This window comes from Pleurodeles waltl, chromosome 9, assembly GCF_031143425.1.
Source record: "Pleurodeles waltl isolate 20211129_DDA chromosome 9, aPleWal1.hap1.20221129, whole genome shotgun sequence".
In the NCBI taxonomy this organism is placed as follows: Eukaryota; Metazoa; Chordata; class Amphibia; order Caudata; family Salamandridae; genus Pleurodeles; species Pleurodeles waltl.
In genome coordinates, this window is record NC_090448.1 from 255,950,557 (window position 1) to 255,976,928 (window position 26,372).

Here is a 26,372-nt window from a genome sequence, read left to right on the forward strand (position 1 = left end):
AATCATATAGAACCTGATTTGTTTCACAGCCCAGATGGCACTGTGCCTTCAGTAGTTGTTTGATACATATCTTGTATACTACCCCTATTAATGCTAATAGACAGTAGCTCTGATGATATATGCTAAACTTTAAATGCCATTCCAATTTCTAAATTAAATGCAAATAAGATGAACTATGTTTCAGGGAATAAATTAAATAAAAACATACCTTCCCTGTCCAACCAACTCCTTTCCAGATACAAAAATATACCAAGATCCATGCGATGGCCAGTGTTATTGCTAGAGGCCATCTGATTTGCCCAGGTTTTTCCAGACCATCTGTCATTTGATGCATGTTTCGCCTGTAAAAGATCAATCGTTGTTAATCATCAAATATACACATAAAGCGTAATGTTCTTGCTTAGGAGGTGAACATTAATTATAATGAACCAATGTGTTAAAAAATGTTTCTTTCTTTTATGATAACATCACATGGTATCCCATAATGACTGTAGATGCTACAATGTGCAGCTCACAGTAACTAGATGAAATTATTCTGTGTATACATAGTGATGTATATGCATAGTACATGAGCCATGTTTTTTTTTTTCATTTTAATGGTTTTCTACACATCTCTTCAAAATTAATGCAACATAGTGACATCAGTGTAAGGCATATTAAGCAACCTAAAACAAAAACAACAGAAAGAGGCGAGCCCATGATCCAGTCCTATTTCATCTAAAACTTTTATTTTTTTTAAACAAAGATTCACTTATCAGCCAGTCACCCCATACATGCCAACCAAAACCATATTTGCCATAGATAATTTCTTTCCAGATTATTTAGAGAAAGGGATAGCTCCAGCCCATAAATATTTATGAACTGCTTATATTAACTGGCAGCCAATGGTGAAATGCGTAATAGCATTCAATTCCAAGGGAGCTGCCCCAGAGAAAGCAAGAATAATCAACTGGGCCCAGGGATAAATAGGACTTTGAATGACCCTGGAGGTCACATCAAATACCCTCTTTCAGTATTGAGACATTGCCCTAAAAGAACAGAAAGTATGCACTGTATCTGCACCTGGCTCAGCACACTGAAAACATTCTAAACATGTCCGACAATCCCAGTTAAATTGGCGGTTTGGTGTATGGTAAATATCTTAGAGAACCTTACAATGATGGGTTTTCAGCCCAGATATATTCACAAAGCAGTTATTCAAATAGATAGATTCAATGATCATATCAACATCGATTTGTGTAGACAATTTGCGAGACAATTTAGAGGCTAAACCAGATAAATTATATGGTTGATCACCAATTAGTAACTTGTAAAAGTTACTAATCCTCCCTCTACCACGAGTAACAAACAAACGTTCAATGCAAGGTATGTTATCCAGCATACCCAGGTCCTTAATTCAACTATTGAAAAACGTTTTTGAACTGCAGATATTTAAAGAAACCTGTGCTAGGTCCCATGAATTAGATTAATAGATTCGAGAACAATAAGACCTAGGAACCACCGAACAGCTGGCCTACTAATTGCAGGCGTGACCAACTTTCGTATGAATTGTGAGAAAAGGAGGGAACATTTATATTTAACCATAAGGAATGTTAACGTGTAAGTACAGAGATGGTCAACTTATCTTTAAGATTTTGCTAGACTTGTGAGAATACTTAGAGAGACTCAAATTGTCAGAATGACCGCCTGTCCGCGGCGGGCGGCGGTAGCCGCCCGCCATGCGGTCACCGCCATTTGCCCGCTCCGAGGTCAAAAGACCGCGGCGGCCATTCTGGCTTTCCCGCTGGGCCGGCGGGCGCCTGCCAAAGGAGCGCCCGCCGGCCCAGCGGGAAAGGCCCTGCAACATAGAAGCCGGCTCCGAATGGAGCCGGTGGTGTTGCAGGGGTGCGACGGGTGCAGTTGCACCCGTCGCGATTTTCACTGTCTGCTAAGCAGACAGTGAAAATCATGCTGGGGCCCTGTTAGGGGGCCCCTGCACTGCCCATGCCAGGGGCCCCACGACACCCGTTCCCGCCATCCTTTTCCTGGCGGTAAAAACCGCCAGAAACAAGGTGGCGGGAAGGGGGTCGGAATCTCCATGGCGATTCAGCCCAGACAGGCTTTACCGCCGCGGTCAGAATGGGCAGGGAAGCACCGCCAGCCTGTTGGCGGTGCTTCCGTCGTCATCCACCCTGGCGGTCGATGACCGCCAGGGTTGGAATGACCCCCATAATCTTTTAGGGAGAATCATCATTTTGATCAGATTACAGCGCCCAGTACGACCTAGGGGTAGCCTATTCCAACACTCAAAAACATGTTTTGATTTCTGTATCACTGGCTTATAATTGAGTGACACAACATCCTCAATCACTAGTGCAAGCCAAACCCCCAAATACTGAGCAGACTCTACGTAATGCTTATCGTCCTCTGGCCTAGTTTGATTATGAATAATTTCCTTCTTAGACATATTAAGCTTATAACTAGACAAGGCCCTAAGTAGAAGCTTCACTCTCAATTGCCACAATAGACGTAGAAGGTTCAGTATTAAAAACTGCTACATCATCCGCATATGCTACGATGCTGTAAAATGCAGCTTCAATCCTCAACTGAATCAGTTGCGCTGAATTCCTTAAATGGTGCAAATATGGTTCAAGGCAAAGCACAAATAGTAATGGGGACAGCAGTAACCCCTGGTGTGTTCTTCTTTAAATATCCATTTTCTCAGGAATGGAACCACAACAAAGCACTGATGTGGATAATTTAGAATAAAGAGCTTGAATTGATGGGGATGGAATCCAATTTGTTCGCGGTTTAGGAGAGAATGCTACATGGTGCTCCAATTGCCAAATATGCTGAGTCTGGTTTATAGTGCCCTAGCCTTTAGAGACATATGATATGCACCTGAGGTTTTTCCTAGTTGTACAACGGTGGTGCTTGGCGGCCCGATTGATTTTAACAGCTCGGTTGTTCCAGAGGGTGCTCTGCTGGTCGTCGTACTGCGCAATGGCTTCAAGTGTGTGAGGTCAGTCAAGGACGGCTCTGGAGAAGGCTCCTGGTGGCTCATGGAGCGAAGGGGGCACGTGGGAATACTGCAGCTGTTCCCGCTTATCCTGCAGAGTCTGAGACAGAACCTTACTCTGCAGTGGTGGGACACCAGCAGTAGCCATTTCAGCACAGGACAACCCCAATCTTTAACTCAGTGGCTACTGCAGTGCTACAGATTACCTCTGCTATCACAGGATTGTCAATCCTAGTAGAGGAGGTACCCTCTGCTGGTGACCTACAATTGATGTTTCTTACCTCAAGGAGAGTCTCGCTGTAATAAGAGAAATCACGGATGGTACAGGCTTGATTGAATCTGGCATATTTGAGACAGGTAATACAGCACAATTAAGTGATAAAGAGCTGATTATCTTCACTGAAGATGGACTTGGATGCTGGCCCGTGAGAAATAATTCCAATACTCTGATAGAAAGACTGGCTACTTATGCTAAAGCCACCTCCAGCAGAGATCTGGTTTCTGACCCTGGAGTGGTGTCAGCTACTTGTATACTTAATGCGTCAATCTTCTGTCCGGTCCCCCTAAAATCTGTGCAACCTAATAAATTAGCATGGGACTCTATGTGTATCACACTGAAAAAGGGTCTGACGGTCCGTGTTAATAATGGGAACACCAGATCTGGGAGTGAAGGAGGAGGAGCCAGTTTGGTGTGCAAGAAGGCGGGTGAGCTGATTGGACCCATGGGTAATCTAATATCAGGCAAGTTGGAGGGTAATACTCATCCTGATAAGACTACATTAATCAGAACTGGTGATGCTAATCTTTCAGACCCAACTGGAAGTGTTTTCTTTGTCTGACTATGCAGATGATGACTGGGCAAGACAAAAGTCAGGAAAGAGACAGGATATCAATGAGCAGTCCAAATTATGCACCAGGGACAGAAATCCAGTTGGATGCAGACGGGCAATGACTGGGCAGTTCGCAAGAGTGGAAATGATGAGCTTGAAGGAAAGCTGCACTCAGATCTAACAAGCTACAGGACACAGTCTTCCTCCACTGTCAGGATGGATCAGCATCCCCCAGGAAATATGGGAGGGTAAGATGTGACACCCTTCTCCACAGACTCCCTCCATATTGCCTATTTACAATCCTTTGAGTGCTCATAAAGAAAATACACAAAGGATTCAGCTGCAGTCAAGATGTCACATTTAAACATGCAAGCGAAGAATCTGCAACCTTGAGGTTAAAAATAAGGGGTGCTTGTTCAACCTAGCCCTCTCTGCAGGCCCATCCCCCAACTTTTCACCTTTTCCCTCCACTTGTTGCTCAATTCCTTTTTGCTTGCTGTAGGATTCTTGGCACTTGACAACTGCTTACCACTGCTAAAGTGCATGTGCTCTCTAATCTAAATATACTAATATTGGCTTAACCACAACTGGCATATTTAAGTTACTTGTACATCTGTAGTGAAGTACACTATATGTGCTCGGGCATGGAAATTGAATGATAATAGTGGGCCTGCAGTACTCATTGTGCCACCCACTGCAGTAGCCCTGTAAACATGTTTCAGGCCTGCCACTGTAGAGCCTGTATGAGGTGTATCACATGCCAGGTTCAAACCTTCTTTTCTATTACATGTAAGTCACCCCCTAAGGTAGGACCTAGTTAACCCCATTGGTAGGGTGCAATGAATTTAAAGACTTAGACATGTACTTTTAACTTCAAGATTTCCTGATTATGAAAAACCATCACATTAGTTTTTCATTTCTGAAAAGCCTATCTCCCCTACAGGTTAAAACTGGGATTGCTTTAAAACATCTTTTAAGTGTAGTTTCCAATTGGGACAAGATAGAAATGTGGAGTTTGGTGTTTCTGCACTCACAATTTAAAATCACAACTGATGGTGAAGTCAGATTAAAAATTTTAATTCTGAAAATGCCACTATTAGAAAGTTTACATTTTCTTACTTTAATCATTATGTGCCTCTGTCATCTCTGAATAGATGTCTGGGGTGTGACATTTGCATCCTGATGGTCCCTCACAAGGCTGATGGATCTTCCTGGGCTCAATGGGAGGGAGGACTTTACCCTTACCCCTGATTAGGACTGTGCCGCTTCCCACACAAAGGGCTACCTAATCCCCTGTAGAGTTTCTGGAGCCAGAGAAGGGCAGAGACCTTGTGCACTTCAAAGGCCTCTCTTTGAAGTCTCCCCCACTTCAAAGGCTCAACTGGGTATAAGTACTGGACCCCAAACCCCACCAAATCAGAACTTTGCTGAAACCAAGGGACTGCCACTTTTCTAAATGTTCTGCTGTGTTGGGCTGCTGCCTGCTGATTGCTGTGTAGTAAGAGGGACTGCCACTTTGCTACCTGCATTGCTGTGTTGGCCTGCTACCTGCTGCTTCTTGCCTGGGAGTGAGAAGGACTGGACCTGTTCTATACATCCGTGAACCCAAGTTTCTCTAAAGGCTTGCTCCCTGTTCTTGCAGTCTCAGTGACATCAAGGACTGCCTGCAACTCTCCTGCAATTACTGTTAATTGACTGCACTGACAGGCAGAGACGCCTTATTATGCACATGTGTCTCACGGCATGAGGTGAAGTATCCATTGCCTGTGTAAAGGTCCTCTGGTCAAATTCTAAAACAGACCCAAAAATCATCCTAAAATTTAAACCTAAAATATATGCCAATCTGGTTGGTTTATAAACACATTTTAGTAGAAACATTTTTCACCTTCTTCTTTATTGTAATAATAATAATAATAATAATAATAATACTAATACTAATGTGGATAATAATAATAATAATAATAATAATAATAATAAAAAAAATTAAAAAAATTGTTGTTGTATTCAATAATAATAGCTAATATTACTTTAGAAGTTTAACAGTGCCTCAGAACATAGCAGCAAAATATGTGTAAGATCATCAGACCCCAGCGGGGAAAAGCCCACAACATTGACAGCAGCTCATAATTGAGCCGGCGGCAATGTTGCAGTGCGTAGGGTGCAATAGCAATGCAGAGAGTGAAAAGTGTGACGGCTGTCCTTGGGGGCTCCTGCACTGCCCATGCCAAGTTCATGGGCAGTTAGGGGCCCCCATGATGCCCCCTGCATCCCGTCTTCACCAACTTTTACATGGTGGTGCATGTAAAAGCTGGCAGAGAGGGGGTTGTAATCCCCAGGAGGGCACTGCATTTAGCGCTGCCCTGGCGGATTAGGACCGCAAGCACCACCAGTCCCTTCAATGAAGGTAAACTGGCAGTGCTGGGGTCTGACCGTGGCCCAACCTCCACAGTCATAATGTGGTGGTCTGACCACCGCCAAAGCGGTTGAGCCACCGCTTTGATGGTGGTCTGACCGCCACCACTGCCGCCAGGGTCGTAATGATGGACTAAGCAAGCCACACCTCTTGGCTGGCTCTTGAGTTCAAGTATCTTCAATTGAGCCCACCTCACATCTTGAAAGCTACACTTTACTTTCAAAAGTGCAATCCCAGAACAACGACTGTGGAACTGTGAGTCTTTGTTGTTTGAGCCTGCTACTTTGTTTTAGATAACAAAGTACAAACTTTTTTGTGGTAAAGGAGCAAAAGAGAGAATAAAAAAAGGCTGTAAAGGGAATAGCCAAGGCAAAGAATTTGATTGGTTCTTCAGATTAAGGGGCAGATTTAAGAGCCCCTAGCGCATCCTCGCGCCACATTAGTGTCATTTTTTATGCTACTGTGCCCCAACGAGGCCAAAATCGCAGCACCAAGTTTACAAAGTGGTGCAATGCATGCACGACGATCTGCATGGATTTCTGTCCTTTTCTACCAGCTTCACCTTTCCAGGTCCCAGAGACAGGTTAGGGCACCACTTGGCAGGCAGGACTCCAAGCAGAAAGCCCAGGTGCTGGCAGAGAGAAGTCTTTGATGTCCCTGAGACTTCAACAACAGGAGGCAAGCTCAGTTCAAGTCACACAAAAGTCAGTCTTTGTCTTCTCTCAGGCAGAAGCAGATACGGCAGTCCAACCAAGGAAAACACAGTCACAGGCAAAGGGGCAGTACTCATCCTCCAGATTCCAGATCTTCTCCTTGGCAGAGGTTCCTCTTGGTTCCAGAAGTAATCTGATTTTCAGGGGTTGGGTGCTCTTCTTATACTAGAGAAGTCTCTGTTGTTTTCAAGATCCTGCTTTGCCCAGGCTAGGCCCCAGACACACACCAGGGTGTTGAAGAGTGCATTGCGTGAGGGCAGGCACAGCCCTTTCAGGTGTAAGTGACCACTCCTCCCCTCCCCTAAGCCCAGATGGCCCATCAGGATATGCAGGCTACACCCCAGCTCTCTTTGTGTCACTGTCTAGCAGAGAGGTTCAAACAGCCCAACTGTCAAACTGACCCAGACAGGGAATCCACAAGCAAGAAGAGTCACAGAATCGTTTAAGCATGAAAATGCCTACTTTCTAAAATGCCTACTTTCTAAAAGTGGCATTTTCAAATGCACAATCTGAAAAACAACTTCACTAAAAGATGTATTTTTAAATGGTGAGTTCTGAGACCCCAAACTCCACATGTCTCTCTACTCCCAAAGGAAATCTGCGCTTTAATAATATTTAAAGGCAGCCCCCATGTTAACCTATGAGAGAGATAGGCCTTGCAACAGAGAAAACCGAATTTAGCAGTATTTCACTGTGAGGGCATGTAAAACACATGATTACATGTCCCACCTATAACATACACTGCACCCTGCCCATGGGGCTACCTAGGGCCTCCCTAGGGGTGACTTACATGTATAAAAAGGGAAGGTTTAGGCCTGGAAAGTGGGTACACTTGCCAAGTCGAATTGGCAGTTTAAAACTGCACTCATAGACACTACAGTGGCAGGTCTGAGCCATGTTCACAGGGCTCCTAATGTGGGTGGCACAACCAGTGCTGCAGGCCCACTAGTAGCATTTGGTTTACAGGCCCTGGGCACTTCTAATCTACTATACTAGGGACTTGCTTGTAAACAATGTGCCAATCATGGATCAACCAATGTACACATATCATTTATACAGGGAACTCTTACACTTTAGCACTAGTCAGCAGTGTTAAAGTGTCCAGAGCAAACAAAACATCAAAAACAGAGTCCAGCACACAGAAACAACCTGGGAAGTAGAGGAAAAAAGTTAGGGGAGACCATGCCAATGATGCCAAGTCTAACACCGATCCACAAAGAGCGGCCTATCTGGTACAAAGAGTTATACCGGCACATTGGGCACAACATACAACTATTATTGCATCCATCCTCAGGCTCTCATTCATTCAATCCATTCAGCCATCCACCATTCCGCTGATACTGCCATTCATTATTACCTTCATCTAGGCATTCAACCTGACCTTTGCATTCATTTAGCTTCGTATCCATGAGTACTCATTCTCATTCTAGATATCTAAAACAAGTATATTCTCAATATGAATGCACTTAAAGGCTGATATAATATCAAAGTTGCTATGAGTAAAGAAGTGAAAACTGAGAGGCGTGATTAAGCCTCAGGGACTTTAAATTTTGTCACATACCCCATATGTTACATCATATACGGAGGACTATAGCTTTTGAGGGTATTTATTAAAGACAGTACATTCATTAGGTTTGTCTAGACAAATAATATTGCTTAATACTCCTCTGGCAGAGTGTCTGTGTGAGTGCATGATACTCCTTGGACAGAGAATGTGTTTGTCTGCGCGCTTGTGTGGGTGCACACCTATCTGTATTTGTGTTCAATGTACAGAGTTCATTATCGCATGTTCTTGTCTCATTTTTGTAATATCAGTCAGGGTTGACTGTTTTCTGTGTTGATAATATTGAGTTGAAAGAATACAAATTGAGCTCTGCAGTTCTAGCAACCTCGGGAGCACTTTCACACCTACATAATGAATAGACTTCTAAAATCAAAGAGGCAAGAGGCACAATCCCTTACTCTTTGCCTTGTCAAGAACCAACGTTTTAGGAGAAGATTGCACATCCTACAAAGCTATTCATCCACCAGAACATGCGACCCCCTATATCTGATAACCCAACACCGGTACAGGAACACCTCAACTTCCAACTCCACACAGACAGAAAAAGCACCATCAGAGGCACTCTTGTCTACAGACCTCCAGGACCATGCCCCAGCTTTTGTAACGACATCCCATCGCTGCACAAGCAATTGACTTTTAGCACTACATATTCCTTGGGGACCTCAACTTCCACCTTGACAACCCCAGCAACTTCAGCTCCACCAACCTCCTGTAAAGCCTGAGCAACATAGGCCTCAAACAGCTCGTTACTGACCCTACCCACATCGTAGTACACACACTCGACCCCAACTTCACCTCCAGCGACAGCGTCAGGTACATCCACACCACTCACCTGGTCCGACCACCACAGTGTACACTTCACTATCTCTGAACCCACATACCCCGGCGCCGTGCCCCTCCAGATCCACATGAAGAAACTTGAACAAGCTATCAGAAGACCAGTTGAACAGCACTCTCCACTCCCAGACTCTACACATGACCCTGAACAAGTAGCAAAGTGCTTCTCCTAGTGGATCACAGAATGTGCTGATGCCATCGCCATCAACCCTGCCAAAACAGACAAGGCCAAAGAGCAAAGCAAAGGAGCAAGCTGGTCCACAGACAAACTGCACTCCTCCAAATACAACTGCTGACAACTTGAAATGAAGTGGCACATCAGTAAAAAAACAGAAGACTGCACCACTTTTAGGACTGCCCTCAACCAGTACCACCACCTCCTGAAATAAAACCAGGAAGAACGCACTAGCAGACCACATCAAAGCCAGCACAAACCACAGCAAAGAACTCTTTGCCATTGTGAAGGAGTTCACCAATCCAGCATCCACCAAGAACGACATTACTCCCTCCCAGGAACTGTGTGACAACCTCACTGACTTCTTCCACAACAAGACGTCAGCTATCTACGAAAACTTTCAACCCCAACCCCTCTGCCACAGACAGCATCAACCAGCTCACATGCACAAACGCAAACCCCTAAGACCTTCTCACTCACTGGGAACTCCTCACCATGCAAGACACTATCTCCTTCATGAACTCCGTACACTCGGGTGCACCCATGGACCCTTGCCCCCTCAATCTCGGAAACAAGACAATCGGTGACAAGCTCAGGAAGGTTCTGAATACTTCCATCACAGCTGCTTCCTTCCTGGAGGTCTGGAAGCAAGCTGAAGTGAGTCTCCTCCTGAAAAAAAACATCTGCCAGCCCAGCTGAATTGAAGAACTACTGGCCCTTCTCTCTGCTCCCCTATCCAGCAAAAGTCCTTGAGAAAGCAATCAACCAGCAATTCCCCCAAAACCTAGAAGACTACAACCCTCTGGTCTCCTCCCAATCTGGATTTCGAGCTAACTACAGCAACCACTGATTGAAGACACAGATGACATCAGAGCCTGTCTAGACCAAGGAAAAACAACCCTCATCCTCCTGGACCTGTCCGCCACGTTTGACACTGTCTCCTACCTCATGCTGATCAACAGACTCCACCACATTGGGATTCAAGTAAATGCCCTCAAATGGATTGCCTCATACCTCACCAGCAGAACCCAAAGGATCAGTCTCCCACCATTTACCTCAGAGCCCAAGAAGATCACCTGTGGAGTCCCCCAAGGATCATCCCTCAGCCCAACCCTCTTCAGCCCCTACATGACCCCCCAGGTCATCATCATCAGATCACACAGACTCAGTATCATGTCCTACACTGACAACACACCGCTCATCTTCTCACTGTTTGAAGATCCCTCCACCACAAAAGATAATTTTCATAGATGCATGATGAACGTAGCGGATTGGCTGAAAGACAACTATCTCAAACTCAACACCAAAAAGGCAGAAGTCCTCATCTTTGGGAACAACACCTCACCATGGACTGACACATGGTGGCCCGCAGAGCTCAGCACACACCCCTGCCCCAACAGACCATGCCCGCAACCTAGGCATCATCCTGGAAAGCAAGCTATGCATGAAAACACAAGTGGACGCAGACTCATCTGCCAGCTTCCACAACCTTCACGTGCTCCGCAAGATCTTCATGTGGCTCCCAGCAGATACCAGAAGGTCTGTCATGCAGGGCCTCATTACCAGCAGGCTAGACTATGGAAACACCCTATAAAAAGGATTCACAGCATGTCTCCTGAAGAGACTCCAGACAATACAGAACTCAGCGTCAAGACTCGTACTCAACCTCCCCAGAAGGACCGACATCATAACCCATCTAAAAAAATGACACTGGCTCCCGAATCAGAAGAGATGCCAGTTCAAGATGTTGACCCAGGCCTACAAGGCCCTGCACAATGAAGGACCAGCATACGCCAACAAATGGCTAAACTTCCACCAAACGACCACACACTATGATCAGCTTCCCTCTCCCTTGCAGATAACCTCGAATCTGTTGAGCCAAGAGTGGAGGAAGCGCCTTCTCGCACATAGCAGCCAAGGCTGAAACAACCTCCCCCTGCACCTCAGGACGGCACTGTCACTCCAGCATTTCAAAAGCGAATTAAAGACCTGAATGTTAGAATGATCATTCCTCCACACAGCAGCATGCAACTCCAGCGTCTCAGACCCTCACAGGTGATTTGCCGTGCTCTATAAATGTTTGATTGATTGATTGATCTTGGAGCCATAGTACCCTTGTACTTGATCAACCAGGAATAGAAAGCACATATGTCTCAATAGCCTACAATCCCACTATATCAGCGAAAGCCTGAATCACAGAACCCCTTCTTCCCTTAAGCTACTTTGAAGCAGGCAATGCAGTATCACCGAAGCTATCTAAACCCTGTATTTCATTCTATTAGAGCCTCGTTTTGAAATCCCAAGGAGTCTTCTGGTGTCTTTATCACATTTCCCACATCCCCAAGGTTGATTGCAATAGGTACAGGGAGGCTTTAAGAGAGGGAGAAAGAAAGTGAGAAAGGAGCCAGTGCTTAATTTGAGACTGCAGTTGGTGGTGGGGGCTACCTGCACTTATTTTCGAGATCAGCACTTATTTTTCCATATCAGATAATTAACAGGTGTGAGAGAGGGAAAAACACACAGTTTGGAAAGAGGAAAACAAAGACAGCAGAACCATCACAAAAGGATAAAGCATGAAGCTGCAAAAGTGAGAATAATTAGCAGGGAGTGTCTGGTAGTGGATTAAAGACTACCAACTTTCCTATTGAGTGCACCAGCGTTTAATTGCACAGACTGCTGGCTTCTGGACAGAACTCCAGGCCCCAGCACCAGTGCTTAATTTGTGCTTGTTGTTTCCGGTGCTGAGCACCGGCACTTGTTTTTGAGAGCCGGAGCTTATTCTTCTGGCTAAAGCATTTGCTGCGAGCAAAAGACGCACATGGGAAAGACAGAGGAAGGGAAAAATGAAAACGTTTCACAAAGGAAGAAAGTAGTAAACTGCAAGAGTGAGCTGAAGGGGCAGCGAGTGGCTTGAGTGGATTAAAGCGGTCCGAGATGGCTTCAGGAATACACAGCCTCAGTATTCCGTGTTCCCACATTTAATTACAGCCGCCGTGTGTTTAAGAGGAGGGCTTTGGCCACCGGCACGTTTTTATTTACAAATTAAGCACTGCCCAGCACTCTTTTTCACAAATTAAGCACTAAGAGTAACTGGTAAGAAAGAGATTGGAAAGTGAGAGGAGAGCAAGAGGAGAGAAGGAGAAGGAGAAAAAGGGAATGGCTTCAAAAGAGAGTTAGAGGGAGGACAAGAAGGGAGCAGGGCTGGTTTGAGCATTTTTGCCAGAGCTGTTTTTGTTTCCACAAGCCCGTTCTTTAGAATACTAATACACCGCCAAGTAATGTGACCAAAACAAAATGTTAAAGGAATAACATGAACATTTAAATAATGATGTGTATATCACTAAATGGCGCTTACTCCCAAAACTCTACAACAGCGCTCGTCATGTTCGTGGTGTTAGCCATGCTGTAATTGGAGAAGCATAGTTCTGTGTTCCATGAGTTTCCACAGTGTTTCCAAGGGAGATTCTGAAAAAAGCAAAATCGCACATCATTGTATTAATATCATCCATACTATACTAACTTTGCATATTGCAGCACTGCGAAAAAGCAGGTCTTTGGCCGTGATGCACGACTGTGATGCTGGAACAAACTGTTTTTCTTGTAAGGATGCATTTTTAGCATGGGCAAGATCATGAACAGCTGCGCTGACTCAGAGCAAAGCACCTGTTTTTTTATGCTTGCACTGTCTAAAGTGCGTTTTAATAACCTGATGTTAATCCGAGTTTATCAGATGACAGAGCTTGGAAACAGTGAGATGGGTTTACCTGTTTCTGTTTCCGGGCTGTGTTGTCTAAAATCATGCACTTTTAGGAATATTGGGTTAAATTATAGCTCTTTATAGAATGAAAACACTTAAATGCAGGCGCTTGGTTTGCTGTTTGCCAGTGCAACTGTCCTTGATATTGCTCTTAAAAACATAAGGCAGAATCAGATCTTCATCTCATTCTGCACAATAAGTATCATTATCAACATTTGTATTTGCAATGTAACATAATTGCAGCCTCCTCTCCTTAAGTGACGGTTTAACAATGCATAATGAGAGAACATATTGATTCCAGCAACCTCCATATGCAGGCAGCAAAATGTCTGAAGTTCATATTTTATGAATAGTTACTAATTGTTCTCACCACTCAGTAATAAGTCAAAGCTTTGCAACTGCAGGAGTGTTTGCATAGCATTTGTGCACTCCCTTTAGAGTCACAAGGGGTTAAACATTCCTTATGACGCCTCTTTCTCTTGTGACTCACAGAGGCTTGTAAAATAGGCATTGCAACCGTATAAACTGAGGTTTAAAACACACATTTCTAAAAAATGGGTTATTAGTTGAGGAGGGTTTAAGTCCTGTCCAAGTAACAAGTCTAAAATCAAGTTTAACAAATATACCTGGGCTCAGCCTCTGGTAGCTATGTTGCAGAACAGACAGGCTTAACTTAAGCAAACGTGTGTAAAGTGTCTAGCTGCACCAAACAATTAAAAAGTCAAAACACAACCCCCCCAAAAAATCTAACAACTAGTATCTAATGACAGAGCAAAAATTAAATATGTACATTACACCAACACAAGCAAAATTTAATAAGAGGAACCAGAGGTATGCATTTTTTAAAGTGTTAGGGAAAAGTGCCAAGAAAAAGTAAAGCTACAATCAGGCACTGTTCACTTTGACTGGGACCAAGGTGTGATTTCATGCCAACAGCAATAGAATGTAGATGAATACACCAAGCAGGTTGTCCCGGTCAATGATTCAGGGGGTCATTCTGACCCCGGCGGTCTAAGACCGCCGGGGCCAGGGTCGGCGGGAGCACCGCCAACAGGACGGCGTTGCCCCGCAGGGTTTTCTGACCGCGGCGGTTCAGCCGCGGCCAGAAAGGGTAAACCGGCGGTCTCCCGCCGGTTTACTGCTGCCCTTAGAATCCCCCATGGCGGCGCAGCTTGCTGCGCCGCCATGGGGATTCTGACACCCCCTACCGCCATCCTGTTCCTGGCGGTTCGCCCGCCAGGAACAGGATGGCGGTAGGGGGTGCCGCGGGGCCCCTGGGGGCCCCTGCTGTGCCCATGCCAATGGCATGGGCACTGCAGGGGCCCCCGTAAGAGGGCCCCACAAAGTATTTCAGTGTCTGCCTAGCAGACACTGAAATACGCGACGGGTGCAACTGCACCCGTCGCACCTTCCCACTCCGCCGGCTCAATTCTGAGCCGGCATCCTAGTGGGAAGGTTGATTTGCCCTGGGCTGGCGGGCGGCCTTTTGGCGGCCGCCCGCCAGCCCAGGGCAAATGTCAGAATCACCGCAGCGGTCTTTCGACCGCGGTGCGGTGTTCTGACGGCGGTACCTTGGCGGACGGCCTCCGCCGTCCGCCAAGGTTAGAATTAGGGCCTCAGTCTCTTAAATGAGAGTCATAGCCCCTAGATTTCAGACTGTTTCCAGTGAAGTTCTATGGAAGTCGGAAACCTATTAGGTGAGGGCCTCTAAAGCCATTGCAGGGAGTCCCCACAAGGTACTGAGAGTATTTCTAGGTGGCTGTGGTAAGGGAGCCTTCACAAGGGCATCTTTAATATTTCTACCCCATTTAAAGGAGACTAGTGGTTCTTCCTTATTGATCATGTGATATTTTACTAACCCCCAGTGTTATTTTATGATCTTCCTAATTTCATTAATGCCTGGTCTGATGTTTGTCACATTAACATATGGTCCAGGCTATCCTTCTTAGATTAAGATTCTAACTGATGTTCTCCATGATTGTACCAGGCCCTTTTTCTTGCCTGTGTTACTTACCATCATGGGTATCCTCTGATGATTAATTTTTAATGAGGATGTTGGATTCTTTGAAAAAATCTACTCTTTTGGTATACTTTGTAGGGATACGCAGGAATTGACCAAAGGCACACTGTGCCTCAAAATCCTTGGGTGGCTGCTGGTATAGTGCAATCGGGAGTTCCTCTCTGTAGATTGCGTGGAAAGTGATACAAAAACCTTTCCTTGGTCTATGGTGACATTAAGATCCAAAAACGGTATGCTATCATAACTGAGATCCACTGTGAATTGAATATATGGAGACCTAGTATTGAGCCAAGCATGAAATGAGACAAGGTCATACAGTGGACCACTCCACATTGCCTGTGTAGGATGCCTTTTGCATATGTTCTCCTTAAAAGGATTCTCTGGTGTGAAAATCTTGTGTCTTTATATTTGGCCACAAAGAGATTTGCCAGATCCAGCACAAAGCGTGCCCCCATAGCCACTCCCTTTGTTTGAAAGTGAAAACAATTAAGTGGAAATAGTTTCTGGTCATGGCAATCTTCATTAGCTGAACTATGAACGAACTGGGGACATGTATGTGCTGTTCTTTTGCATCAGTAATGTCACTGATTGCATCGAGTGCTTCAGTCTGAGAAATATTACTATGCAATGATTGTAAGTCCACAGTAATCAAACGGTCAGTAGTTTTGTCAAATGGGATATCTTCAATCATGTTGATGAATTGCATGCTGTCTATGATGTATGAGTTTGACTATTAGTACCCATAGTTTAAGGACCAAATCTAGATACTGACGGAGTGGCTCCAGGATTGAGCCACAAACCGATATGATTGGTCTTCCAAGTGGATCTTCCAATCATTTGTGAATCTTGGGCAGAGTGTATATCACTGGTATCCCTGACTGTTCTCTGTTAAGAAATTGAGGTAAATTTTCACTTAGAAAACCCAGGTCCAAACCCTTTTGAGTCATATTGGCTATCAAGATTCTGAGTTCACCCGTAGGGTCCTTCGTGATATTTTTGTAGCAAGTATTGTCACTGAATTGGTTTAGTATCTCGTTCTTATAGTCAGTTTCATCTTTAAAGACTATTCCACCCCCTCTATCTGCAGATTTGATTAATACCTCAGTGTAGCTCCTGAGACTCCTGATGACCATGCTCTCATCATGAGTGTGATTGTTTTTAATACATCTCCTCTTTTTGCTCAGTGTATCTATATTCTTCATGACACCTTTTTAAATTGTCAGTATCTCTATTGGCATTGTGTGTGAAGAGGGCATGAACATGGAGGGTGGTCTCAGCCCAGTATAGTATCCTGGGTCAACACTGTAGAGGAATGGAGGCAAGCAGCTTTCCTCTAACATTCCAATCCTCGGACAATGCAGGAGTTACACGGGGTGTCCAAGGGCTCTGTTTTCAAGGAACTGCATCTGTGAGAGCCTAGGTTGGTGCAGCAGTGACCATCTCATAAACAATATTTTGTTGCACCCATTGTGTGTAAACCCTTCAGATGACACGTTGCTTGTTGCACCTTGGCGAAATTGTACCGTTTTCTTTTTTATCATTTTCCCACATATTTATGTGGTTTATTATGGTGATTTTCTGGTGTAATCTCAAAGGTACTCATTTTATGATTTATCAATTGCCCTTGCAGACTGTGTCCTACTCTAGTCGCTTTTTTGGGTGCTCATGTTTAATCATCTACTCTTGTTATAGGCCTCCTTTCTTATGCATGTTATTTTGCATGTAAAGCCATTTTAACGGAGTGATTGTAACCCCTATGCTAAGTTTATTGTATTGGTCTTTGTTAGACCTGACAGCCTTAGGGTGGTCACCCCTAACTTTTTGCCTGCCTCCCTCCACTTCTGAGATACTGTTTTTGCTGTTTTTAGACTCTGAGCACTTTACCACTGCTAACCAGTGCTAAAGTGCATATGCTCTCTCCCTTTAAACATGATAACATTGGATCACACCCAATTGGGCTATTTAATTTACTTATAAGTCCCTAGTAGAGTGCACTATACGTGCCCAGGTCGTGTAAATTATAAGCTACTATGGGCCTGCAGCACTGATTGTGCCAACCATTTCAGTAGCCCCTTAACCTTGCCTCAGGCCTGCCATTGCAAGGCCTGTGTGTGCAGTTTCACTGCCCATTTCGACTTGACATTTAAAAGTACTTGCCAAGCCTAAAACTCCCCTTTTTCTACATATAAGTCATCCCTAAGGTGTGCCCTAGGTGACCCCTAGGGCAGAGTGATGTGTAGGTAAAAGGCAGGACATGTACCTGTGTAGTTTACATGTCCTGGTAGTGTAAAACCCCTAAATTCGTTTTGACACTACTGTGAGGCCTGCTCCCTTCATAGGCTAACATTGGGGCTGCCCTCATACCTTGTTTGAGTGGTAGATGCTGATCTGAAAGGAGTAGGAAGGTCATATTTAGTAGGACCAGAATGGTAATACAAAATCCTGCTGACTGGTGAAGTTGGATTTAATATTACTATTATAGAAATGCCACTTTCAGAAAGTGAGCATTTCTCTGACTTAAATCTTTCTGTGCCTTACAATCCACAACTAGCTGGGTTTAGTTGACAGCTCCTTGAGCATTCACTCAGACCCACCTCAAATACAGGATACTCAGCCTCACTTGCATATATCTGCATTTTGAATAGGTCTTCCTGGGCTGGGAGGATAGAGGCCCTGCTCTCACACAAAGGACTGCCACACCCCCTACTGGGACCCTGGCAGACAGGATTGAACTGAAAAGGGACCTGGTGCCCTTCTAAGCCACTCTTTGAAGTCTCCCCCGCTTCAAAGGCACATTGGGTATAAAAACAGGGCCTCTGCCCTACCACCTCAGACACTTCCGGGAGAAGAAACCTGAACCAGAACCTGCACCCTGACAAGAAGAACTGCCTGGCTGCCTAAAGGACTCACCTGACTTCTTTATGAAGAGGATTGCCTTGCTCATGCCCTGCTGTCTTGCTGCTCTCTTGCCTTGCTGCAGAAGTGCTCTCCAAGGGCTTGGATAGAGCTTGCCTCCTGTTCCCTGAAATCTCAGGACAAAAAAGACTTCTCTCCTGCAGCTCAAATCCCCGTGCAGTGAATATTTGATGCACTGCCTGCCAAGAACGATGCACAGCCTACTCGCGGTGAAAAATTCACTGCACGCCGAGTCCAGAACAATGCAACCTGACTTCGCGACAGACGATCGATGCAGCGCCAGCGACATGAACTTTGAAGCACGGCCCTATTGGATCGATGCAAGCTGACTCAGAACGACGATGCCCGACTTCCTGAGAGGAATTGACGCAGCGCTTGCCGTGCGGAAGAGAATTCCAAGCATGGCCTACCAGAATCAACACAGCCCCTAAGACTTTGCTCCGCAAGCCCACTCACCATTTTCCATGCACCTCCTCCTCTGTGGTCCCTTAAAATGATTTTTCAACGCAAACCAGGTACTTTGCCCTGCAAGAGACACTTGTTTCTAGGAGACCTTAAGACACTTTTTATTGCTTTTACTGTAATATTTTAACTCTAAGACACTTGATATCACTTTCAGTGATATCCCTACATTTGCTTATTTCATCTTTAATAGTTTTGACCTGCATTTATCCAGATAAATATTATATATTTTTCTAAACACTGTGTGGTGTATTTTTGTGGTGTTATATTGTGGTATTGTATGATTTATTGCACAAATACTTTACACATTTCCTTCTAAGTTAAGCCTGACTGCTCAGTGCCAAGCTACCAGAGGGTGGGCACAGGATAATTTGGATTGTGTGTGACTTACCCTGACTAGAGTGAGGGTCCTTGCTTGGACAGGGGGTAACCTGACTGCCAACCAAAGACCCCATTTCTGACAGTCTTCATTTGTGTGCACGTCATGGTGCACATGGCGTCATTGAAATAGAGTAACTAGAAAAAACTTGTGCCTTTCAGCCCTTGAAGCAAACAGGCCAGGAGGTGTAACTCTGTGCGAGTGAGGCCCGAGCCGTCAGTGTATGTTGATACGACCAGCTTCACTGAAAAGATTCATCCCGCTAGAGGTAAGCTCTTTGTTAGAAAGTTACTTTCCACTGGCTATAGTTAATTGATGGCACATCTCATGTGAGCGCACAGCCCTTGGGGTTATTTACTTTTTCAAGCGAGCTGGCTGACATTGTCTTGTGACAGCTCACTTTTCTGGGCTCTAACTTGATTACGCTATGGTCAAGGTGAAGCGGGCACACTTGACCTTTCGGAAGTTATCAAGGACTTAATTTACTTGTAAAGGCTTCTTCATTATAGGTCCTTATCAGATGGTTGTGTAAATAATTTCTTGGATTTTTGAATACATATATTTGTAATAGGTTTTGACAAAACAGAAAATGTTTGTACCCCACGTACCGTGAAGTGTAACTCAACAGCCCTTTGTGTAATTTGTAATTAAGGTTTTCCTTAGTGATAAGGAATTTTTGCTCAGATACTTTTATTTTATCTTTCCCCAGCCCGATGAGCCTGTACGATTGAACGACTGGGAACAGACATTTGTTTTCCCTTTTGCTGGTTCAATCTTACTACGCCATTGTGCTAGCAGATATACACCTGCCATATGGATCTATTAAAAGTGTGGCTACTTACGTTGGTTGGTAAGTCACTATAAGCAGTGCATAATGTCGTTTAGACTCATGTATGTAACAAGGTTGATTTGGTTTTGGATACAATGATTGATAGATGGTTGTTTTGTTCTCAGGTGTCTCCTGTAAATTCCTCCGTACTGATGATGACCCTTGTCTGAGTTATCATCTGGGTCGAAACATCGACAATTTTTATAGTGGACTGTTTTTTTTAAAAATATTTGATAGAGGATTTCAACACTCACTTCCGTGGGTGTTGTTTGCAACTTGATGTGGCTAACAGTCATGTGTATATATTTGTATCTTGTATAGCACTTGTGCACTCATTTTTCGCTTGATCACTTGCACTGCGCTGTCACACCTTGTAGGAGCACGTGCTACTTGCATACTATTTTAAACCAAATCGAGTATCTAATTTGCATAAGAGTTTTTTGCTAATAAATTTGTTTTCAATGTAACCTAATTAACGTGGGTTCATGTATAACTATCGCCGTGGAAGTCAAGGATTATACTTCCCCTTTTTAGGACCTATTGTGCTTTGTTTTTTGCAGGCTAGGAGTGCTGACCGAATAATCAGAGCTCTGGCGTTATTAGATTTCCTATATTACCAGGTCACTGACTTAATCCTACATTTCGCATTGGAGATCTGTCATATTGTAAATCGGGGCACATTCAGATATATTGCATCTTTAGAGCCCTGGCGAAATTAGAGCCCTGACATATTTAGATCTCTCACATGTTTAGAGCCTTTATGTATTTACATAGTGGGAACAATTATGGCCATGACATGTACAAAGCCTAAGCACATAGTGACAGAATCTATTTTGTAACTCAACAGAATAATTTTAAGTAATCCCTGGCAAAAATTGGGAGCAGTCAGCCTTTTTTAAAAGACTGTCAAACAATGTACATATATAGAACCGTGGGCTAGCCCAGAACGATGTATCTTTAAAACGCTCAGTGGCTGCATGTGGGGTTTGATGATAATACCAAATCCTTTGGTTTCTATGTAGACAACAAATTCACCTTCATGATTCACACCACAGTAAAACATGTCAGGCATCAACTATCTCTGCTTTGTGAAGTGAGTACATTCATGGTGGAAATGAAAATCAGTAATGGTGAATGCTGTCCAAGCATTGGTCCTGCCGAATCTCAATGGTTGATAATATTCTGCTTGTTGTCACCTTGTCGTCATCTGTCGAAACCGGCTTGGGGTTAGTGACATCATACTTAGAAACTCTGCAAGATGGGTCCTGACTGCTTTAAAATAATGCAGTTTTAATTTCCTTATACTGCACTAAGGTGCGTGCTTTTGGAGGTGCCTGGTTCCAACTTAGATAGGCGACAACTTTGAAAGGCTTATTTTAAGTTTATGTTTTGTGCTTTCCCACTGTGTGTTTATTTATTTTTTATTTCCGTGTAAATTTGCCCCAAAGTAAAACCTTTGGAAGCAAATTGGAGTGGCTGGACTCTAGTTCACCCCACCTCCATTATGTGCTGACGTGATTCGTCATTGTTTAAGTCACACAACCCCATTCATGCCGGCCTCTATCAAGGAAGCGGAAGCGTGACCGTGCAGCCTGTGAAACAGCCTTGAGATTAGTGACAACATACCTAGAAGTGCTTTGTAATACAGATCCTGAATACGTCAAAATGGCAGTTTTAATTTCCTTGTACCAAACTAAGATGTGCACTTTTAGAGGTGCCTGGATCCAATTTACGTATGCGTCATCAGGGAAAGGAGACTGTAGCCTTAGTTTATGTTTTATGTTTTCTCACTGTTAATTTAGTTCATTTTTATTTCCATGTTTAGTTGTCCCAGGTGAAGCTTTTGGGAGCAAATTTGAGTTGTTGGACTCCAGTTCTGATATTAAGTTCGCTACCCCTTCATTTTGTGCTGACGTGACACATAATTGTTTTAGCCATTCCCCCCATCCATGCTGGCCTTTATCAAGGAAGCGGGAGAGTGTCCACACAGGTGACACACACAGTGGGTGCTCCTAAGGCAAGCACTTGCGCCCATATAACTCATATAACTCCACTGGATAGATATCTCACTGACCCAATCAGTCAAAGGTCTTTGTAAGAATGTTGGATTTGAACGCATCCTCAGCCCAGCTGGACCACTCTTTCAGCCTAGTTATCATTAAGAGCCTGAGGCCTCATTAACAAAACAGTTGTTTGAAGCACCACCTTATACCTGACAACCAAGGTTAAGACATTTGTGAATCCTGCAAAACTCACAGCACCAACAAAGCAAGTAAAGTCCATGCAGAGATGAAAAGACAAAACAACAAGTATTCTCTGGCTACGAGGTGATAGTCCATTCTACTCCAGATCTAGCCAGACCTTTATCTCCTTGATCACTTCTCTAGGTAGCTGAAGACATCTTTCTTTAAACAATGCTTGATCACATAATGAACTCCTGCTTACTGGAATTCCCTGAAGAGAATCCTCACTTTGCACACACTCCTTACAGGTGTCGTTTATCCATGACGATTATCATGCTCTACAACACCTACGAATAAAGGCACTTTCTACTAACAAGACTCTGGACGTTTTCGTCAACCTCAAACTTTCGCTTACCTTCAACATACCATCAGGGTTTCTCATCCCTGCAATACTATTGGACACTACATCCTGTGTGCTCTGGCCAAATTTTTTTTCTCTAGGCTTGGTTGTGGGTATTCTGTTACTCACTTTTGTGCCTGCTGGGTAGTAGGGCACTCGACCTGATTGCACCAGACATTGTTCTTCCATATATATTTGCTAAAAACTACTGTGTTACTACCTAGAAGTGCGGCTTCCGTCACCCTTACTACCCTTGTGTTTCTTTCACTTCCAGGTTATATTCTACTAGAGTAGCTTAGTCCATGCCCAGCAGGTCATGAAAAGCACCTGTATTTTCAGCTGTGAACCCAGCAGTTCTGTCGGCTGAATTTGAGAAGTTAATAAAACCTGAAAGTCCATTAAGAAGTAGGATTCCTACCAATGTATCCACCAGCTATTATGCTAGCCTAATAGATGATTGAAATAGGCATGAAATTATCAGCATCAAACCTAGTCATGTCCATGCTCGTGGACTGCAGCATGTGCATCAATTCACCCCAGAGCCATTCTTCTCTAAACTGCAGCAAAGGGTTCCTTCATTTGCCCCCAGCGGGCCATGGCCTTCCTCAGCTGATTTTAGCCCCTCAGCCATTGCCAAAAGAGAGCAGCGCATAAAGATCTCTTCCTCTCAGAGCCCAAAACCACTGGGTGGTACAGGGAGGGAGCTTGAGAATCGTGCTGGGAGGCCAGGCTGTGTGTTCAGGATCGAGGTCCCAAAATTGACCCTGGGGCTAGAGAGGATGAGGACTTACTAATAAATCATGGCATTTATTACATAAGGTCTGTGTGGAACTGTTATTCCCTAATTCACTCAGACAGCACACATGCAAAAAGATGTCATGGTTTATTAGTGCACGAGGGGGACTTTGACTATATCAAGATAAGATTTAAGCCTACCCACAATGCAGAAGGGCTTGTGGGACATGAACTATGTAAAAATCCTCTGACCGGCACTTTAATCCAGTTCAAATTCAGTCCCCCTCATGCTGTCCTCCTTTCCCCCCAACATCCAACCTTTATCCTCCAACAAAGATCTGGTGGCTTCCATGGATGACTGTCTTGGAAACAGGTGCCATTATGTACCTGTTAGGGATGGGGTTTTTTCGCTGTTACTGAGGTAAATCACTATGAAACTCATCCCGGGGGTTGGTTCTACTCTGTGCACCTTGACTGGTGGAGACTACAGTATCATCACTGGTCAGGCAAATTAGGAACCCAAATACTATTAACATCTTGTCTTGGAATGTGGCGGGTGTGAGATTTAAGCTTGGCAATCCCGCATGGAGGATGTTCATAGACTGGTTTATTTAAGCCTATTTCAAGAAACATGGAGTCTTGACTCTGTACATAGGTCTGGCTATGTAAATGTTTTTGCCCCTGATAGCCCCAATGGAAAAGGCTGCTCTTCTGGTGGTCTTTTGGCCTGGGTACAAACTTCACTAAATGTTAAATTGTCTCTTCTTGATATTTTCTCATCTGACATTCAAGGCATAACCATAATAGGGAAGAAAATGTACACGTAGTATTTGTATAATGTGCATAATCGAGGGATTAGAGGGAGAGGCGAAACACCTACATTGAAACAACTCATGGCCCACAAGGAACAATTCAAAACACAAATCCTTAATTATTGTGGGAGATTTCGATACCACTTTCAAACCGCTCGATAATAATGGTTACCCCCTTAATCAGGCAGCGGAATGGAGTGTCCCTGCACTAGATACTGTGTCTGTGAAGCAATGTACAGATGCAGCATATCAATTACCCTCACTAACGCTATCTAATGGTCTGAGGGCATCCAATGGCAGCATAAAGTCTGATTTGCAAGCACTTCACACCTATAATCATCCTGGCCAAACCAGCAGGATTGATCACATACTGATTTCCTTCCCTCTGTGAAGATCTGTTATGGATATGAGGGTTGTTACTAATATAGTAGGAAATGTTTCCTACGGAACCACCATGGAGTGTACCATTGGTCAAACCAGATTGTACAGGGTACAACAATGATTGCAGGAAAGCAAAAAATGAGCTAAACCAAGCCCTGGAGAGTGGTAGCACTAATTATATCAGATTAAAAAGGAAGCACTACAAAGAGGTTCAGGCAGAAGCTCACAGTTATTGGGATACTCAGATTTGGGAGGACCTGTGTGATGTAGCAAAAACCAAGGCTGCAAAGAAATGTTGGTGTTTGGTGGCTAACGGGGCGCAGAGTGGTAAATATCTCCTGGCAAATTCTATACACCTGAGACCTGGTACAAGCATTTGTCTGACCTATATGGTCTAAACCAGGGGTTGTGAAACTGTGTGCAATTAAGAGAATCACCCTTGGAAAAGCTGCTGGGACCAATGGGGGCAATGGGGACCTCTTTCATTCAGACTCATTAGGGAATTAGGCCATATATATATAAATAAAATATCCAATGCAGTACTCTGGGGTGTGGATATCCCAAGTAGCTGGAAGGCAGCAGAGACTCTTCCAGTCCATGTAAAAGGCTCCAGGGACTCACCTCTAAATTATAGATCGATAAACCTCACTGATGTTACCCAGAAAGTCTTTTGTAGGCAGATCTTAAACAAGCTCAACATCTGGATAGAAGAGCATGAATCACTATCAGATTTGCAAGCGGGCCTTAGGAGAGACATAAGTACCATTGACCAGGCCCTTAGACTTCTGGCCCTCTACTGGAAAAAGATTGTTATCCTTCAGAAATCTCAACTATATTTAGTATTTGTTGACTTGAAGTCTGCTTTCGATCTCGTTCCCCACCACAAACTTTGGAAAGTATTGAAGCAGAATGGCGTCCTCTCTAATTTGTTGGTTATTTGCATGCACCTACACTAAGATACATGAGCACAAGTGTGCTGGGGACCCTTGGGTGAGCTAACAAAACACAAAGGTGTACGCCAGGGATGCGTTCTTGCTCCAACCCTATTCTCTCTCTATCTTAATGACGTGGTAGCTCAACTTGAGTACTGCAAGAATGAAACAAAAGAATGCCGAAAGATCCCCCTGCCTTTGTTCTCAGAGGACACCTTGTTGGTTTCCAAGACTCTGGTCGTCCTGCAGACCTTGTAGATCAATTCACGGCTTTTCTGAGCTGATCGATGGTTGGTGATAAATCATACATAAAACAATTTTATGACTATTAACCCTCATAGATAGTTTGAGGCTCTATTTTCCTTGAGGGAACATGCCTAGACAATGTAACTGTTTTAGATTACCTTAGAAATAGGCTAATCAGGAACATGACATGGTCTCTCAAAAGTTAAGAAAAGTAGTCTAAATCAATGCCAACATGTGCCTGGAATACTGAGGTTATATTAGTCTGCAAAACCAACCCAGCTTTCGCCAGTACTGAAGGTTTACAGTATAAAGGCAGAGGGCAGTGCCCAATATGGAGCCGAGCTGTGGGGTTCCTGAGGACTGGCTGCATGGGTGTAGCTATAAACAACTTCTTAAGATCTTTGCTGAGCCTTCCTAAAAGCACGCCCTTAATGACTTTACAGTGGGACATGGCCAGTAAACCACATTATCCACAAAGCACAACTAAAACATGTCCTGTATTAGCATAGGTTAAACCATACCCCGGCCATCGAAGAGTGTTATAATGCCTTTAAGGAAATAGTGGACATAGATAAGAACTGTAAAATAAAGTGAGTAAGCCATAGCAAGGATATTCTGTTCCAACGAAGCCTTGAGGACCACAGGAGAGAAAAGGGACATTTGCTACATTTCTCATAGGCCTCTGTCAAGGTCACCTTTTGGGCTCTCTTGTGGGCCTTGAGGTGAGCAACAAGATTCAACGATCGCTCACCACAGATTTTTTAGATCTTAAATCCCACAGTGAGTTTGA

The 26,372-nt window shown here is 44.1% G+C and overlaps 1 protein-coding gene across 4 annotated transcripts in view; it reads right to left on the bottom strand.

The window, feature by feature from the left end:
- SLC6A1 (solute carrier family 6 member 1) overlaps positions 1-26,372 on the bottom strand; it is a 528,744-nt gene that overhangs the window by 358,508 nt on the left and 143,864 nt on the right. For all 4 annotated transcript variants that reach the window (XM_069206662.1, XM_069206663.1, XM_069206664.1 and 1 more), the window contains 2 exons: positions 12,886-12,995; positions 209-341 (listed from right to left, as the gene is read on the bottom strand). In XM_069206662.1, the coding sequence (XP_069062763.1) occupies positions 209-341; positions 12,886-12,995 (243 nt within the window). The remainder of the gene's footprint in view (positions 1-208; positions 342-12,885; positions 12,996-26,372) is intronic.